Raw genomic sequence first — 19504 nt, forward strand, 5'->3', positions numbered from 1 at the left:
TACATTCTTTTTGAATCCAACTTTTGGTTAAAGTAAAGTAAAAATTTTGGAATCACGTTTTAGTTACCGAAAATTGATTTGAAAGAGAAAAATCTGTATTATGACAATTCAGATATTTTTTTTTTTTGATCAATTTGTTTTCATGAAATTCATTGAAAAAGATGGTATCTCTGCTGGTTGGGAAGGTAAACCGATTACTACGTACTAAAGCGGTCTTTCTTCTGGGCCCTTTAATTGTTAACCGTGCGACGACATGAAAAATTCTAAAAGAAACGAAAATAGTATATTGTCCAACAAGTAGGCAAACTCGGTATTTTCGAGCTAAGCGTAACCTTGCAATATGAGTCGTAGTTCCGCCGAAGACGAATATTGCAAAATACGTGAGGCGAAAAGACCGTTGCGTCATTCTTACACACGATTCTTTACATAACAAGAGTGGGTACGTTACGCGTTCTTTCGCGAATCGCGAAATTGAGGTTAAAGTCGCGTAATGTCAGATTTGTTTGTGACTGCGCATGCGCGCAGGGCAGAAAAGCCCACTACGCATGCGCATTCGCGGTCGCACTCTACCGTCATAGAAACGGAGACTTTGTGTACGGAAAACATACACGAAAAACGCGTAAAACATGTTCGCGTTAAATGTATAAAATAACTTTCTGCTCAAAAGGTGCTGTCGTCGTGATGTTTTTCATTTGTTGGGTCCCTTTTCACGCGCAACGCTTGCTCTACGTGTATGCGAGGAATTCCGCTTACTACGTAGAAATAAACGAATGGCTCTACGCACTGGGAGGCTGTCTTTATTACTTCAGCACCACGGTGAATCCAATTCTCTACAACGTGATGAGTGCAAAATACCGAGGTGCTTTCAAAGAGACGCTGTGCTGTGTGACAGGAAGTCCGACCTTCACCAGGGACGAACTTAGCAGTATGAGGGATACCACAATCTGCGGATGCGACAGTGCTACTTCGATGCAGCTTATCAGAATTCGCAGTCTCCGTTACACTCGGACTGTAAGGTAAGATTTTCATTGTGTATAGTTTATTTTTCCTCAAAATTTTGGTCTAGATTATGTGTTAGAATTATAGAGGGTAAAACACGTCAGTTTATAATATTCGTACAAACTTACTTGTTACTCAATATAATAATACACCTCTTGCTTAAACATGACGGCCGTTAAGCCTGACATATATAAATCGATCACGTTCAATGTATTAAACGTTAGGTGTCGCTTCAGGCTCATTTACTTCGCTACTCTTAACACCTCCCCTCTTTTACATTTGTTATACAAAGATTGTTTAAACATCCGCGATGTTTCACGCCTTTCAGACCTTTGTTTAGCACGTCAGCTGGCATCCTTTCGATAGCTAAATACTCAACATCAATAATCCCTATTGTCTATAAGTATTGCGAACAAAATGATGTCAAACGTCTATCTGATTCGTTTTGGGGTGGTAGCAACTGTTTTCTACAAGTCTAATCGCATCCTGGATGTCATTGAATAATGTCACGCATTCATTGTCCATACCAACAGCATTCAATATATTGCGTAGGCACAAAGCTTCTTGAGTGGCTTCTGATGTAGCCGTATATTTCGTCTCGGTGCTGGACAATGCAACAGTCCCCCGTTTGCGTGCCTCCCAACATATTGAAGCACCCGCCAATACAAATGCATTTCTGTTCTCTTGTACATCAATCCATAATCATTCGTGCCTTTTAATATTTCAACACTCCTTTAGCGGCTTTCCAATGCTCTACATCGTAATTAGTATTGAATTGGCTCGGGTAGTATACAGTATTAGCAATATCTGGTCTCGTGGATACAGCTAGACACATCAATGCGCCGATTAAACTTTGGTACAGGTATTGGCTCGACTTTGTATCTATGTTACGCAGTACTGACGCCACCTTATACGGTCCGAGAAATTTTTGATGGAATTTTTGTTCTGGAGCGAACTGGGTTTTTTTAATCGCTACAAGGTCACCACTTTTGTAATTTGTTGCCTTCTTGCGCCGTTTGTCGTATTGAGCCTTGTTCTCGCTCTGGACCTTTGCGATATTCCTTTTCGCCTCGTCTCGCATCTCGGTTCGATTTTCGTCAAATGCAGTCAAAAATTCTTCGTCAATGATTTTCTTGAGTTTTAAATTTTCTTTACAGCGCATCGTTCGACCGATTAGTAATTCGAACGGAGTCCTATTGATACTTCGCTGGAACGATGAGTTTATTATTTGCTGCGCCTGGTCGACAAACTTATACCACTGGGGGGATCTTCTTCGGCCTTTTTCGGCAAAATTGGGATTATCGTTCTGTTTACGAGCTCGACTTGTCCGTTTCGGCGCGGGACGCCGGCTGTAATCAACACATGTTCGATGTTTTCGTCTCGGCAATATTGTTTGAAAACATTGGCCGTGAAGGCCGTTCCTCGATCCGATATTATTCGCCTCGGATTTCCCAAAATCGTCGCTTGTTTTCCCAATCTCGTAACTACTTCGATTGACGTCGTTGTTTTGGTGGGACAGAGCCAAACAAACTTGGTGAACGCGTCTACCACCACCAGCAAATGTTTGTAATTTTAATTCGTTGAAGGTAAAGGGCCTAGATGGTCGATGTGCAACGTGTCCAAGGGCGAATCTCCCTTGTCCATAGGGTTTAAGAACCCTTCACTTTTTCCTCCCTTTCTCTCAGCGAGTATGCAGCTCACACAGCTGCTAATCACCCGTTAAATTTTTTCGCGCATTTGCGGGAACCAAAATTCACGTGACAACAAATATTCTGTTTTTTTCCAACTGAAATGTCCTCCGTCGTGAGCTTTGCCGATCACTTCGTTTCGCATCACTTTTGGCACTACTGACAGCGTCGCACCATCTCGCACTCTGTACAAAATTCCGTTTTTTACCTCGAATTTTTGCTCGTCTCCGGTTTTTACTTTGTCCATTATTTTCGCGATCTCCGAATCGTATTTTTGAGCTTTTGGAATTTTCGCACTTACGGAATCAATGCTCATCTGTATTGTCATAACATCGACGGGGTTTTGGCTGAGCGCGTCGACGTGTTTCATCGACGTGCCTGGTCTGTGTTCGATTGTATAGTCGAGCTCCTCTATTGCTAACGCCCAACGCGCAACTCGTAAACAAACGTCTTTTTTCGCCATCGTCAAGGCAAAAGCTCGGCAGTCTGTTATTATTTTCACTCGAACACCGTGTAGATAAACTCTGAATTTCTTCAAAGATTTAATGACCGCCAAAATTTCGAGTTTGTAACTCGTGTAACGTTCTTCTGTTGGCGTCGTTTTCCAACTCGCGTAAAACACTGGGTGGAGTTGATTATCGTCGATATCTTTCTGAAAAAGGATTGCACCTAGACCGTGTATACTCGCTTCGGTATGAAGCTCTGTAGGAGCTCCCACTCGATATAGTCTCAACACGGGTTCTTCGGCGAGCGATTTTTTCAACGTCGAAAACGCTATCTCTTGTTCGCGCCCAAGTTCGAATTTTTCGTCGTCTTTCAACAACTTAGACAATGGTCTCGGGATCAACGCAAAATTCGGAATAAATTTTCTGAAATATCCCGTGAGCCCGAGAAAGGATTGTATCTGTTTCAGCGTTGTGGGTTTGGGGAAATTCATCACAGCTGTCGTCTTATGTCCACTGGGTTTCACCGCACCGTTCTCGATCACGTGGCCGAGGTATTCAACTCGATTCACTGGGATTTGACATTATCGCCAATTTATGTTTAAACCGTATTCACTCGCTTTTTTCAGCACTCGCATCAGTTTTTCGAAACCGTCGCGTTCGTCTTCGTCGAGAACGATTATATGGTCGAGGTACGCCAAAACCGTTCCGTCGGCAAGGGAGTCACGAAACACTGCGCGTATTAATTGTTGAAAACACGTGGGCGAATGTCTCAGTCCAAAGGGTACACGCAAAAACTCGTATTGCCCATCGGGCACGATAAACGAGGTATAACCGATACTGTCGTCTTCAACCGGCACGTGAAAAAACCCGTCCTTCAAATCTAAACAACCGAAAACGTCCGCGCTCGATAATTTGTCAATTTCGTCTTCGCTCACCGGCAAAGGATACCGATCGCGCACGATTTTTTTGTTTATCCGTCGATAGTCCACACAGAGTCTTGGCTCACCATTTTTCTTTTGCACCACAACTATTGGACTCGCGTACGTCGATATGCTTGCTCTTATTATACCTTCTTTCAGCCACTTTTCGATTATTCCGTTTACCACAGCACACTGTTCGAACGAAAGTCGCCGTGGGCTCTGGAACACTGGGACTTCGTCGCTGAGAATAATTGTCATTTTGACACCGATGCTCTTCGTCTTATTCGGCTGGTATTCTTCGATCGTTTGTCGGATTTCATGTTTTATCTCGGGATCCTTCACACGATGCAACGAGATAGCGGCATTCTCTTTCTTTGACTCCCCATTGTTGACGTTTATGTACAGCACTGCGCGCCAACCTGGATCTAGTCTGTCTTCGGCTATTTCTGTCAATCTGGTTAGCGTCGCCTGCCTCTGCTTAAACTGCACTTCGGCAAAATCTGATAGTTCACCACCAATCAGCAAATCGTGTCCGGTGTATTCGTCGGGGATCACATCGAAGACGAGTTTGAAAGAAATTCCGTCCATCATCACAGCAGTCGCGAACCTGCCAAGAGTCTTCGCACCTTTCGAAGGAATACCGTCAAACGGTACTTGTACGTCTTCGAGTGTGGTCGCATCCAATTTCACGTATAACGTCGCGCGAATGAGGTGCAGATCACTCCCGGAATCAAGCACGGCAACGACGTCATTTTTAAGGATCTTCACCGTTTTATATGTCTTTTTGTCACTGGCCGTCGCGATGTCGCATCGCGTCGTTCTCGTCGTCTGTCCTTGAGCACTGTTGCTACACTTTGACGCGACGTGACCGAATTTACCGCACTTGAAACACTTTGTGCCCTTCGATTTGTCCGGGCAGCCATCACTCAGATGGTCTCTGCTTCCACAGTTGAAACAACGTCTCGTCGGTGTTTCACTCTTCGTTTGTCCTCTTTTCGTCTTTTCGTGATTCGTCGTCTTGTTTATTTTTGCGTTTCTCGTCGCGGCGTTTCGCGATGCTTCGTACTGTAACAGCCTTTTTCTTAGTCCTTTGATCGAACTCGCGCCGTATAGCATCGCCTTATTGGCTTCATCATCTTGTATTCCGTCAATAACATACTGGATTTGGGACGTGACGTCGATGGGTGCGTGACTCGCGATTTCTAACATGCGATACGTGTACTCGATATATGATTCGTCGTTCTTCTTCTTCGTCACGCACAACCTTCGATGAATCGCTTTGCAATACGTCGTTTTCGAAAATTCTTTTTGCAGCGCCCTCTTCATAGACGACCACGTTTTTGCAGCACTCTCAAAATTGACGAACAGCTTCGCGGAGCCACGCAACAACCTACGACCATACATCACCACTTGCACGTCAGTCCACTCGCACATGTCTGCGACTTCTTCGAAACTGTGGATGCAGTGGGCAACGTTCTCATTCCCCTTGCCAGAGAAAAACTCGAGCGCATTTTCTACGTCTTCGAAGGTCATTACCGGGTGTTTCGAATCACTTGTGTAACGCCTTCGTCTCTCGCCTCCATTTTGGCGTCCATCTTCGTTTGCACGGGTTACTCTTGTCGTGGTTCTTCGTCTTTCGTCTCTATTCGGGCGGCTATCTTCGCCTCCAATATCTTCTTCCATCACGCTTCTCATCGCCCGAGCTCGGCTTTCTCGTCGGTATTTCCGCTTTCGTCGTTTCAGCTTTTCCAGTTCCTTGGCCGTCAATTCCTTATCGAAATGATCGTCTCCTTCATCGGAGGCATCGCTGTTTTCCAAGCCATCGTTTTCGGAACTGATATCGCAGTCATCGTCGTCTTTTGCATTTTTATGCCTTCGAACATAGGCGCTCGCAGTACCATCATCTCTCGTCTTTCCTTTGGCTTTCGCCAAGGCTTCGATTAGCCTTTGTTGCAGCACGGCTTTTGCGCCGAAAATCGGTAGGTTGAGTTCTTCCAGCCTTTGACGCAGTTCGTCAACTTTCACGAGCTTAGCGTCTTCCATTTCTACGTCTCTTGTGTCGTCTTCAACTCTGCTTTACGTCTTTGGAATTCGAAATCTCCGTCGTACTTCTAACGATATACTCTTCTTTCAACCCAAACGCCTTGACTAACTTTTTCCTCAATCCCGGACGAGCCTCCAATTTGTCGAATATACGATGTGGGGATTGAGGTGTAAGTCAGGAGTTATTATTAAATGCATTTATCAACAATACGCAGGTGAGAAAAGAATAAAATGAAATATAAATTGAAAAAAAAAGAAAATATGTGACACGTGCTTCGACCGCTTCCCGATTTCGACTGACTCTCTTGGGCCTTTGCTCCCACGACTCTCGCTCCTTTCGACTATCTCAGCCAATCAGAGTCGTCTCTCGATTCACACGACACCACATACTTTCGTCGAAAATAATCATGATAATTCTGACAAGAATCATAGCAGGAATTGTTGTCAAACAACTCTCGTCCCTTTCGTCGGAACACTCGATAATTTCACCAATCCTACATACATTTTATGACTCAAGTATACGCGTTGATGCTTATCGCGTGAGAACTCAATTCCCAAGCATCTATGTATTTCAACGTGGCATTTTTCATGCCCGTTACAAACGACTCCCTGAACCCTGGGCGTTAACAAAAGTACGAGATTTCCGGTATCGAATAACAAAATATTTGCAAAAGAGCGCCAGAACTGGAGTCACGCATCCGAAATTCCGAGAGGGGACACTGTAGCGAATAGCGAATAAGATATTTCAGGCTTTCTGTTTCTTTTGTTTTTCGAGTTTCAACGGCATCAAGCAGGAAGCCAGCAACGAATTCGACGAATTTGCGGAGTGGCGGAATACCGACGATTTCGAAGGAAGGATGTCGAGGCTGCGGAGGGAAGCCAACGAAGAACCCTGCATCGCAGGTACCCAAGACGGACGCGATTTCCGCTGACGGCCGACGCGTCGCAGCCTCGCCTCCTTCACCCTGTCAACAGTAATCGACGGCAGTATGGAAGAACATGACGTCTCAAATTTAGAAGAACGTAACATCTCGATCGAGGCCAAATTTTTCGATGATACGGCACTGGAATTTATGGTGCATGAATTATACGTAGCATTTTTTTCCAATAGATTCAATAATTGTTTCAATCATTTTCTCATCTGCTTAACCTTCATAGTGAGTTCGATTTTACGTGAAAGTTTTTGACCATTCTGTAAGGCCAATGCAGGGTTTTGTGTAAATATCATCCCAATTCCGTAATGTATATAATTTTTGTCTTCATTGCATAAATTGAAAAGTTCACTGTAATTAATATATTCGAATTAAAGAACATTTGTTTGTTCGACTTGACGTGAAAATTTCTGATTCCTCATTATGAATACTGAATAAACGAAAAAATAACAATTATTGATTCTATCGGAAAAAATACTTCCTATAATTCATGCACCCTAGATTCCAGTGTCATGGGGTCATAGTCGTGTCACACAGAATTTTCGATAGCAAATTTGCGATTTCTTTTTGTTGTGGACTAACGATTTGCGAAGAATGGTCTGGTCTACCCAAGAGATTCCGTGGGGCTTGGCGAGCTTGTGTTCTCGATGCGGAACGGTAATCGGTGCCAATATTCTCGTGATCAAATTTCGAAGTTGATAGTGCAAAGGCTTGGCCGAGTAACGGGTAGCCATTTTGGATCTGCGTTGCCGAACATGTGCTCGAAATTCGTTTGCCAATTCCTTTGCTTGATGACCGTAGCTCGAGTTTTCGCGACAACGCGTAGAGTCAATTTTGGTTATGGAAAATCTAGAGTAGTCACGGTTTTGAGTTGAGTCATTTCGTTTTCAAATTGCGTGCAGCCAAATTCTGCTGCACGCGGTCTTGTCGCCTCTAGCGTGTCGAGTAATCTTTTGTTTTTGGTTTTTGCCCTTTTTTTTACTATTAAGAGTGCGACTAGCGCAAGTAGGATTAAGGTTTCCTGGATAGATGATTGTTCTTGATTCTGTTTTACTTTTTTTTTTGTTACTTTCGATATCGCGAACAGCGAACTCTGGATTATTGACTTTTTTTTTTGTTTTTCTATCACCGCTATTGCAGAATATATTCTTTTATTTCATTTTTGTTACCTAACGTGCTGCTGTCGAGTGTCTCACTCTCACTCTCTTCAAACTTATCCCTCCCCTCTTTGCGGTACTAAGCTACCAAGAATATTATCCGACGTTTAGCGAAGATAAAGATTTCGAGGCATGTTGACCACGCCAGACGCCCAACAGAATCTCGCGATATCTTTTTTAAGATCTAAATTTTTCCAGCTTACATCGCGGGCCGCCAAAGTATTTTGCGCGGTGTAAGTTCTCGGTCACTTATGCGGGTGGCCGAGGTGCAGTAAAAATCAGCATCACAGTATGTTGACTAATTCTTTCATTTCGAATGAGTTTGACAGTTTCTTTTTTAATTTCATCCATCCATTCATTATCATTCGTAGCAATTATTATGTCGTCTTCGTATGTTGCGAATAGCATAATTTTATCGTGTGGCTGTGACATGAACAAACATTGGTCTTGTGTTAACGATTTTAAACCTTACTCGTTCAACTTTTCAATCAATTTCTTGTGCCATTATACACCTGATTGCTTTATATCGACGGTGACTTCTTTAATAAGCACATTGTCAGTGACAGACCTCACAGCCGGGTACTACAAGTACCCAAATTTCCTCGAGTACTAGCTATAGGTCTTACAGTCACCATTCTCGATAGACTCAAAACGATAATGGTGCGTTCAGGGTCGATTTAACGATTAATAATATGGCCACCAGATATGAAACTGTACTTCAGAGTTTATTGAACAGGCTTTACATAGTAATTATTCAACGCTTGTGTCAACTTGGGTAACTTTCTAACGGTTAGGTATTCGTTCAACACGGGTATCGTCACGAGCAGAATCAAAGTAGGCCCGAGGATGACGTGTACAGGTACCATCTCACCCTAAATCATTGGTCAGTACCTGCACTGTTTTCACCGGGGGCTGCAAGCCGCGCCGGTTTCCCGACACGGAAACCATCCCGGGGTAGCTTAGCTTAGCACCCCGCCAAGGCCAGCCCACGCGGCTACACCAATTTTGTGTGATTTATTATTTATTTTCACGTATTTCTGATCCGCGTACTGTAATAACCACGTTGGTTTCCCAACGTGTCAACCACCCCGGGTCAAAACCTCAATCATGAGGCCCCGGCAAGGCCAGCGTGAGAATCCCCAACTGGCTCTACCCAGTTCTGCTCTTGTATCTAATTACTCGATCACAAGTACGTTAGAAACACGATCCAACGTCGTTTAATAATCAAATCGATTATTATGAGCCTCGATTTGCCGAGTTGATAGCCCCATGTTCGCACAGTTCACTGTATCACTCTCGCACACGTAACGAGCTAACAAGACCCACGTGTTATCTCTTCCGAGTTTCGACTAATACTGATCTGGTTTTGGATTCTTCTCCATATTCTCGTCTCGCTCGCTCTAGCGAGGATCTTCTGAATTTTGGACTGTATTGTCCTGTTAACCACTCGCTGTATTGTGCGTGAGATTAGCGTACTTGGATTCATTCACACACACATCGTGGTATTATAATACATTCTGTCCTTTTACTAATCTCTAGCTGATCTATAGCGGTTGTTCACCCCCTCGCCTTACCATATCTCTCTGTTATTACATATGGTTTCAAGTAACGCTCGTCAAAGTGTAGTGCTATTGAGTACACTTCTTAATTTTTTACACATTTTCAGGTTGAGATCGCGTTAAACATCGGATTATAACTTAATAATCACATGGGGCAATAATGGTCTGTAGCAACGGCCGATTACGAAATTATAGGTCATAAAGCACTAGTTTCAGCTGTTGTTTTCTGTCTATGTATTGGTATGCGTCACCAACACACACACTGTCTCTCTCTGTATTTAAACCTTTATACCAGCGCTTGGCTGTCTCATGCGCCACTTTTTTACTATACTCGTACATTTTAGCTTTTGAACCAACCTTCTCAGCTGAATTTAATTTACACAGCACTTCACGTAACTGGTCTGGTTCTTTCATATATACATTATTGTCTAATACGCCGTTTAAGTACGCTGTAACGACATTAATCTGATGTATCTCGAGGCGGAGCTTTGCTGATATCGCTGCCAGTAGTCGGATCGACATTGATCTCACAACTGGTGAATATGTCTCGTAGAAATGCTCCCCTGGTCGTTGGGAGCACCCTTTTACAGCTGGCCTCACTTTCTTCTTCTCTTTTCTACCTGTGTTTTTCGCAACGAAACACGAAACGGTTTTCGATCACTTTTACATCTTTTGGTCTTCTTCATCTTAAACGATTGCCCACGTGCAATTTTTTATTTGCGCCAAATATTCGTCTTTCATGGCAATCTGCCAGGCTTTTGTATCCTCCGTTTCCTCTTGCCATGTGGAGAAATCGTCATCTTCCAACAGTTCGATTACATCTTCGTCGTTTCTAACATCATCGTTAATTTCTACTGGCACCGAAGCAACTGTTTACGTCGTCTTCCACGCAATCTGGTATGAACTAGCCTCCGACGACCTCTTCCTCTTTTTGGGGATGGTACCACCTCTTCCCATGAGATTGTAGTAGCAGGAGGCACTATCGGATGCTGCTTTTCAGCATCATGTTTTACTTCCACTGCTAGTACCAGGTAGGTTTGAACCGACAACAATTTCATTGTGACCACTGTCTTCCTCTTCATCGTGTATTTCTGTTTATTTCTAATGAAACGCTGATTTACTCATGAACTTCACGCTTCGGCTTACTTCTGTTTTTCTCCTCGCTGAAATGTGCACGCGATATGTTTTGGATATCACGTCATACCCCACGAAGGTAACTTCTGTAGAAGGTGATTCTTGTTTGCCTTTTTATCATCTTTTGTTTTCACGAACACTTTTTCCCGGAACGGTTGCATACATGAACATCACTGTACGGGCTTCCCCTTTCACGTCGCGAAGGGTATCTGCTCTTTCAGAGTTGTTGTTGAACACCGATTACGCACATATAATGCGTTATTCATAGTTTCTGCCCAAAACACTGGCGGAGCACCGGCTTGACGTATCATGCATAGCGCTATTTCTATTAACGTTCTATTTCTTCTCTCCACCACCCCGTTCTGTTGGGGGATGTACGTCACAGTTAAACGTCTCTTAATCCCATTTCGTTTTCAGAACGCGTCGAATTCATTATCGCATTGCAGCATTTTTATTTTCTTTCCCGCGAAATTCTCTAATTCAGCTTTGTACTCTTTGAACATACTGAGAGCCTCATTTTTGTTTTTCAGAAAATAGACCTCGTACCATCGCAATTTATCGTCTATGAAAATTAGAAAGTGTCATTTATCAAGTACTCTCACTATTAGCCAAATTTAGTTCACTCTTCACTCGTGTAAACTATTGAACTATGTCTCTTTCTTCACACATGTCACTTGTGCACCCATTGTCCATACGCCACTGACGATGAGTATTGTTTTGGCTCCCATATATAACTTCTTCCCTATTGGCCAGGAACATCGAGACCTTGCTCTTATCTTTCGATGCTTGCTCTGCTTCGCTACCTTTTTCTTCCAACCATCGCGCACTATGTCTATTATTCGGCACGTACCTTGACCGACAGTTCTAGTTATGTGTCCGAAACGGTGGCACCGCAAGCATTCAATCATGTTTTTGTTTTTCGTCTCATCACTATCTCGACTTCTCTCTTCCACCTTTGTCTGCGAACCGGTATATCTTTTATTTCTCACGTACAAATCCCCCTGCTCTGCGCCTTGGTCTCGAAACCTCCTGCTCTCGTATTCTTCTAATATCATGACCTTCGAGACGTCTATTCGTGGCAGAGCATCGCGATATTCCATCGCTGTGCGAAACATGCCAAACGAATCAGAAGAATCGCCAAGAGCTCATCTGGAAACACCGACCCAAGTTCATCGAGCTTTTTATCCATTTCGAAATATTCCGTGAGGTGTTTCTCGATATCGTTCTCTTGCGTCCGTGTTAACGCCAACTTTTTCAGAAGGGTTACTTTTTTCGCAGGGCCGCTTGATTGATACAGGGACTTTAACTCGTATCAGATCTCATTGGAAGTGACTAGGCCGTCTAATGCTATTAGTTCGCTTGAACTAACGCCCAACAAAATGTCCACCTCGGCTTTCCCGTCGTACTTGATCCATTTTTCAAGTGTATCGCCGGATACCGCTGATCTCGGAATATCTCCCGAAACGCGTCCCCACAGATAATTTTTTTCATCATCAGCAAACCTGTTGAAATATTTACCGTTTCTCCCTGATAAGATGTGCTTCGCATATGCAGCGTCATTGTTATGACGACTCAGACTCAGACTCTTCTTGATTTTTTTTTAAGATCAAGTGTCTTGGTTGGGGCGGGTTTAAAAGAAGCATGACTGATGATGCTTATGACATTTTAATTTTGCGCTTCCTCTCAATTTTTCATTACACACTATTATTGATTGGGGGCATACCTATACGAGATCAGCTCCGATATATCAGAAGAGTTGAGTACTTTTACGTATTTAATCGTAGGAATCTATCGTTAAACTTCAAAACGTTATTTTGCAGTCCGTTCCGCGAGCCGTTTGACAAAAAAATGATACGATATTTTTCTTGTGACTAGAAGTAGTATTAGAGTTTTTTTGTCGGTTGACAAATATTTTCCAATTACCTTAAAGCTCATGAAATAATGCAACTGTCTTCTGCCACAGAATTTTTATGCTTTTTTGTAGGAAAGTTTCATGCAAACTTATATATAGACATCGGTTTTTTCGATATTCGTTCTGTCGCGAAGTTTCAGCGTTGACTAAAGACACAGATTATCTTCTGAAATATACGTTTGCGCAGGTTATCGATGTTGTGAATTCTGTAACTGTCTGTACAAGGAATGTAGAAAAGAGGAGAGGAGAGCAGACAAGAAAATCTCACTAGTGATTCATTTTCAGCAGGAAGCTGTTTCTCAGTACCTATTTATTACATGCGCGTTTCAGTATTCCGACAACTCGTCGTTATATCAATAAAATAACTATCAGAGATTGATTCTTATCAAAAGCAACGATTAATTCAAACAATTGTATTTTTGGAAATAACTGTTGCAGATGTACCCTGGACCATGCAAAAGATATTTTACGTTCTCCGAGTCACACGAGGTGTAATAAAGACGATAATGGTAACGGTGTGAATTTGAATGCTTCTCAGAACGAGGACCATATGCAAAATTCAAACACTGAGCCATTACTTGATTCCAAAAAGACATCAATCATCAGCCAGGCCAGCAATGGAAAACCAAAGTGCCACACTACTGAGGTCTACGTACCACCGGATGAAACTTGCATCTGATCCCATTTTCAGGAGACTTTCACTATAAGAGTGACTGTTTGAGACCTCATGTATATTTTAAGTTTTATCTTGCTACTCGATCAACGATCCATCCGACACTTACAATGAATCTGTAATAGTTGACCAACTCACGGCGGTAACAGTGGATTAAAGAGGCACTCGCCTGCAAACTGTGATTTTGAAGAAAACACCTTTTCTACCCGCGTTATTTTAATTCCTGTTTGAGTAACGGAATTGCTGCGGGTTGAAGTATATTTCTGTAAATTACGTAAGGTTTTGATGGGGGCAGGGTCGAAAATTCTTATGGAGCTTAACATCAGGGTGGAGCTAGTCAATCAATTTCTTGCGTATTTTTTGTCAACCTCAAAAAATACATCGCAACAATATAATTGTTGTAATTTCGATTATGGCATCATTGCTGATGTTTTGAACCCGTGTGTCCTCTGCAGTATTGTGAAAATTGTAATAAAAAAATATTGTGATTGCGAAGTTGTTTTATAACATGAGATTATAAAAAATTGAAATGCAAATTGCTTTTGTAATGGGTAGTTTAAACAAAATTAGGTACTTTATTCTTAAGGTAGGTTCTCGAAAGAAAAGTTAATTACTTATCACTTTTATAGTTCTGATACGTACGTACGTGTGTGGAAAATGGAATTAAACTTTATATTATTTGAAATATTTTCAACGATTAAAATGCGTATATCAATAAAACAGCAACGAAAATTGGCACCATTTAAAATGGTCCAATGTATCTATATCTATGATAACGAATATGCTAATAAATTCAGTTATATTTGAATCCTTTGTTGGTCGAAAATAAATATAACAAAGGTCCAACGTATCAAGCAGCTGGAAAAATATAAAAATAATCAGATCCAAGTTTTCATTGTGTAATATAACTCCCGATAACATAAGCTAAACATTTATATCGAATAAATATTACGTTGATTGGAAGCATTTCATTCGTCAACTGAATTATTTCGTCTATTCTTTCACTGCTTTCAGACTGTTAGAATACTGTTGAAATGCTTGCATTTTTTCACAGAATCTTTTTATGTTACCTTGCACAAGCTTTTCGTCATTAGAATGAATATATCCGATATAATCGAGACGTTTTTGAAACCGACTGAATATGATTTCTTATCAATAAAACATTTGATGGAACAAAAAATAAGATGAATGAAATGATCTTTTAATCAGCTACGTTGTACCATTTCAATGAACTGTATGTTTTCTTGTCTAAGTGTTCTTATGTTTAAAATTAACAAGTCATTCGTTTGAGAGAACTGTTTTTTATTCAATTCACGTAACTCACAGATTAAAATTTATTTCACCATCCGTAACCGCCGCACTCAGACGACTTAAACTTTTTTTTCATTGAACATTTTTTTTCCCCTAGGTATGGTCTGCATTGTTGTGAATAGATTTCTTAATTCAACTCTTTTTAGTATTAAAATCAATTTTTGGTAATTTTCAATGAAAATTCACCAAACTCTCCCTCTAATCAAATTTGATTAAAAAAGTCATTCGAGAAGCATTCCTAAATATTTTTGTAGGTGGACACGATCACCAGTGCTAAACGTGGGTTTGAAACTAGAAATTTGTTTGTTTAGAAACTAGTTTGAGTCTAGAAATAACACGAGGCACATAATTAAATGTATGTACATCAAGGGAAGACTTTAGTGAAACTCGATTTTTTTTTTTTAATTTAGTAAGGAAAAAAAAAAACAAATAGCTCTCAAAAAATTTAGACATTGAACCAAAGCTTGGATTACAGAACAGGCAGAAGAAAACTAACATGCCTGAGCAGCCGTTCCTCAAACTTTTCATCACTTGCGAAAATGAAATTATTGGATAGAAAGATTTTGATTAAATATTTTTGCAAATCCCTCAGAAATGGTTATACTAATTTTGCTATAAAGATAACTGACTCAAAATACAGTAAAGCTAATTATATCTCAAACAGAAGAATATTGATGGCATTGTTATTTGTAAGATTATTTACCTAAATTGTACATGTAAATGATGAAATGAGAACGTACAGAAAAATTGTCGTTTTCAATATTGCTGATTCTTTGATGAAGTTTATGCAATGTTGAAAGTAAAATTACAGTAAGCAACTTTATTAAAGTGTAATGGAGGCATTTTGTACGCACATAGGAATGGGATTGCTTACCGAGGAGGGTTAACGAAGAGCTGCATTGCGGTGTTGATAAAGTGTTCAAATTCAATAAGCTAGTAGCTAAGTAGTTCCTTGGCATTGATTGCCATCCGACATAAAAATTTCATTTACCATTTCTGATAATTTCTCTCTTCGATAGTGCGTTAAAATAATATGACGAGTGAATTTTCACTATCAAGATGGCTGATTATTTTCATAGATATCCAAGAGTAACAAAAATTGGACCTGTAAATATATAGCGTATACGAATACTCGCAAAAAACTTGGTTCACGCAAAATATGAGGAGAAAATTTGATTCACCCACTTGTCAAAATATTCCCGAGCACAAATATACAGGATGACGAAAAAGTATGGAAACACTTAAATAGTTAGGTAAGAGTGATGTCAAAAAAATTACCAAGATTCAATTTTCAACAAGGAATTCAATGGCGTCCTTAGATTTGACCTTGAGGCACGGTATCAACATCATTTCTAGGTTTGCTTCTCTTCTGAATGGAGAAGGATAGGTATGAGATGGCCATCTCATTCGGAATAACCGTATGCAAATAGTCGTTTTGTCATGATTTCAGACTGTGGAGTTTGTGTTATTCCCTTCAAATCCCATGAAATGCACAAACAATACGATAACAGAAACGTGCGAGAAATAAAATACGTACCTACGTGGTTACGTTATTGGTGCCACTTTCTTACCGGACTCTAATCATAGGTCACGATCATGCTTCATAAACATTTCAATCCAGAAGATACGACGTTGTAAACACTGTTCAATGTAGCATCCATTATACATATTTGTCATGCTACGTTGAATTGCAGTGTGAACAAACCATTGCTCCAAACAATCAGACGCCAAGAATATACCTAAAATGTGTGATAATCGATCCTGTCGAGGGCCTCGCACAATCCTCACGGATCGTGGCTTTCGGTTAAATTTTCGCAAATTTTTCGAATTTGTAGATCATGTCGTACTGGCGAAGAGTCGCTCACTATTGTTACGAATCGATTCTATGAACTGCTGTTTCAGTTCTACGAGCTCGCAAAGGTCAGAAAATTACCGTCAAATTTTTAACAGCAAATCGACCTGAGTCGACTGTGGTAACTTTAAGTAGCACTACTTGATCTACAAACTAGGAAGATCTTGTTAAATTCGTTCGAAAGACGGTTCTCGTGAAGATAATGCGGGACGATTTGCAAGTATTGCTTGTGGAATGGAAAATTTTTAAATACGAGAATTTTTATTCACGAAAAATATGCTCAACTACTATTTAAGTTATTCTTAACGGACGTCGCTTGTGATTCACTTTCGAAAAAAATTAAATAAAATACTAGGCAGTACGTTTTAAGAGAAGTAAAAATTGATGTATGAACGATATGCGAAGTCTTGCTTCTTTGTTTACGTTGACATGATATGTATTTATGAATCTCGCTCAATAAATGTTTAAGTAATTTATACCATTGATCCCCTGATTATATTTTGAAATATTCCCATAAGTACAATATTAAGTTTATGCATTCACTGTTGAATACGTCGATTTGTATATCTGCTCGAAATGTTTCTATACCACTGATTTGCGATAATGGATGAATTGAACGGTATTATTTCGGAACAAAATTTCTGCCAACAATTAATATCAGCACATCGTGGCTAGAATTTCATATATATGTGAAAAGAGGTAAGTCGACAACAAATTGTGAACATAAAAGTAAAGTATAATAATTATTTGCCAAGTATTCTGCGAGCGAAAACAAAAAAGCTACGCAGTCTCATATTATTAACATTTTCTAATCCTTGAGAGGCCACCCAAATAAGCATGTCGAAAATGCCCGAGAAGCTGTCTGACGCACAATTGAAGAAAAACATATCAACTACCTGAAGAAAAACTGCAGAACCTCATGAAAATCCATGTTGACGTATAAAAAGTTTAAGCAGAAACTCACAAAAGACTGTCGATTAGAATTTCTCCCAATTTTTTTCTTTAAAAAGTTGTAAAAAGAGTAGAAGCGAAGACCGGTCTCTGGGTCTGAGCTTAAAAATTTTCACATCTGAAACAAAATATTTGAAATTATATTCAGATTTTTCAAGTAAATCCAAAGATTTGATGGTTTTCAAAAATCATAAGTAATATACTCAAAAATATTTGGAAAAAAATTGCGGTGCTTTTCAATACAAAAAACTACGGACCAAATCAAAGGGTCAGACCCTGGTCGATGTGGCGTGGAATATCCCATATACGAAGGTTTAATAACAAGAAATAATCTGAAATTAAATAACCTCCACGAGCACCGTGAATAGAGATTTTAATTTTCTTACAGGAAACGAAACAGTTTGAGATCGTATACAGTTTACAAAAACATCGTTTGAAAAAAAAAAAAAAAAATTGTAGGCGCAACTCAACTCAATCGCGGTAAACCTCGTAACAAAAATAATTCGAGTTTTTTCAGAACCAAAGTTGATGCCAAAATAACGATAAAAGATATCGTCATACGTATTTTGATAACTTTATCTACAGTCTTGAGGATCTGAATTACAATTGCACAACTTTCAGTCACAGTTTTTGTTTGCATGCGAACTATAAGGTTAGTGAAGATGTCACTGGTGTTTATATTGTATTTACGAAAAAAACTTGTGTCAACTAAAACTCCGTTTACTTTAATTACTATCGATGAAAATGTAGAAATATTGATATTCTCTGAACAATGTGCTAGTAAAATAAACAACACAGACCACATACACTCGCCTAAGGTGCGTCGAGTGGTTCGATGATATATCACAAGGGTGGAAAATTCAAACATGCGGAGTGTCTGGTATTATAACTGCGCGTTAAAAATGCTAAGAAAGTTAGCTGCATCTGTACATAAAAGTGTCAATTTTTTTTCTCTTCATTACAATGCACTCTTTTTCAAATACATGTTCATGATGATGACGTCATACGATCCTGACGCCTCCTATTTGATCTGGTTCAACTTAAGCTTTGACCAACAACATATGAAGGATATCATGTTCCGACCCGAAAAACTAACCGCGGAATTTCGAATAAATTTACCCTCATTTGTATTGTATATTTGTTGGCGTGCTTTATACTTATTAAGAGAAGAGTAAATGTATTATCTACGCTATTGTCTGCAAGCCCATTTGCGGATGAGTATAGGTCACGAAGAGCTTTTGCTTGCAACATATTTGATTACACGAATTCTCTACAGCCTTTCACCGAACGTCTCGCAGAAGCAGCTCCCGTTAATGACAACGGCATTCAATCATTATAATGATTGATTAAAAATTGATTGACGAATCCACAGTTACCATAGCGCGAACAAAAGCACCGTGAAAGAAGTTGACGGCATTGAAGCTAAATTGTAATTGAAAGATTACAATTATATTGTACGTGGTCGAAATTATGTACGTGGGAACTAAAGTTATGGTTCGAGAGATAAATGTCTTTCGTGCAATTGACTTTGTCAACTATTTTTTCTCCCTGTTAAAATTCTGCAATCAATTTGGACCCACTTTTACGTCCGGAACTCGATCTTAAAAACATAGTAGTGGGTGATATATCAATAAATTGCAATGGTGTTTGGTTAGAAACAGATTTTATCGATCATGAATATAAAATGATTATTATATTGTAACTGTTACCTAAACTGATTAATGAAAACTTAACTAGAAAACCGCCAGGTGCAAAGCTATGAAAATCGCAAAAATGCACGGCTAACCGTTTTGGATTTTTTCGATCTAAATTTGTCCGATTTTCAAAAATAGTTTAAATAATTAATTGATACACAATATCGACGTAATTTTGAGAGAAGAAATTATTGGATGCAGTCCTAATCGAAGCGAGCAACGTATCAAGAATT

At 40.1% G+C, this 19504-nt stretch overlaps 1 protein-coding gene across 1 annotated transcript in view; it reads left to right on the forward strand.

The window, feature by feature from the left end:
* Nucleotides 1-17073, forward strand: part of LOC107220536 (neuropeptides capa receptor-like) — a 53492-nt gene extending 36419 nt beyond the window's left edge. The window contains exons 5-6 of the mRNA XM_015659181.2: nt 668-1016; nt 13229-17073. Coding sequence (XP_015514667.1) covers nt 668-1016; nt 13229-13469 — 590 coding nt within the window. The 3' untranslated portion in view covers nt 13470-17073. The remainder of the gene's footprint in view (nt 1-667; nt 1017-13228) is intronic.
* The last annotated feature ends 2431 nt before the right edge of the window (nt 17074-19504 follow it).

This window comes from Neodiprion lecontei, chromosome 1, assembly GCF_021901455.1.
Source record: "Neodiprion lecontei isolate iyNeoLeco1 chromosome 1, iyNeoLeco1.1, whole genome shotgun sequence".
NCBI classification, from domain to species: Eukaryota; Metazoa; Arthropoda; class Insecta; order Hymenoptera; family Diprionidae; genus Neodiprion; species Neodiprion lecontei.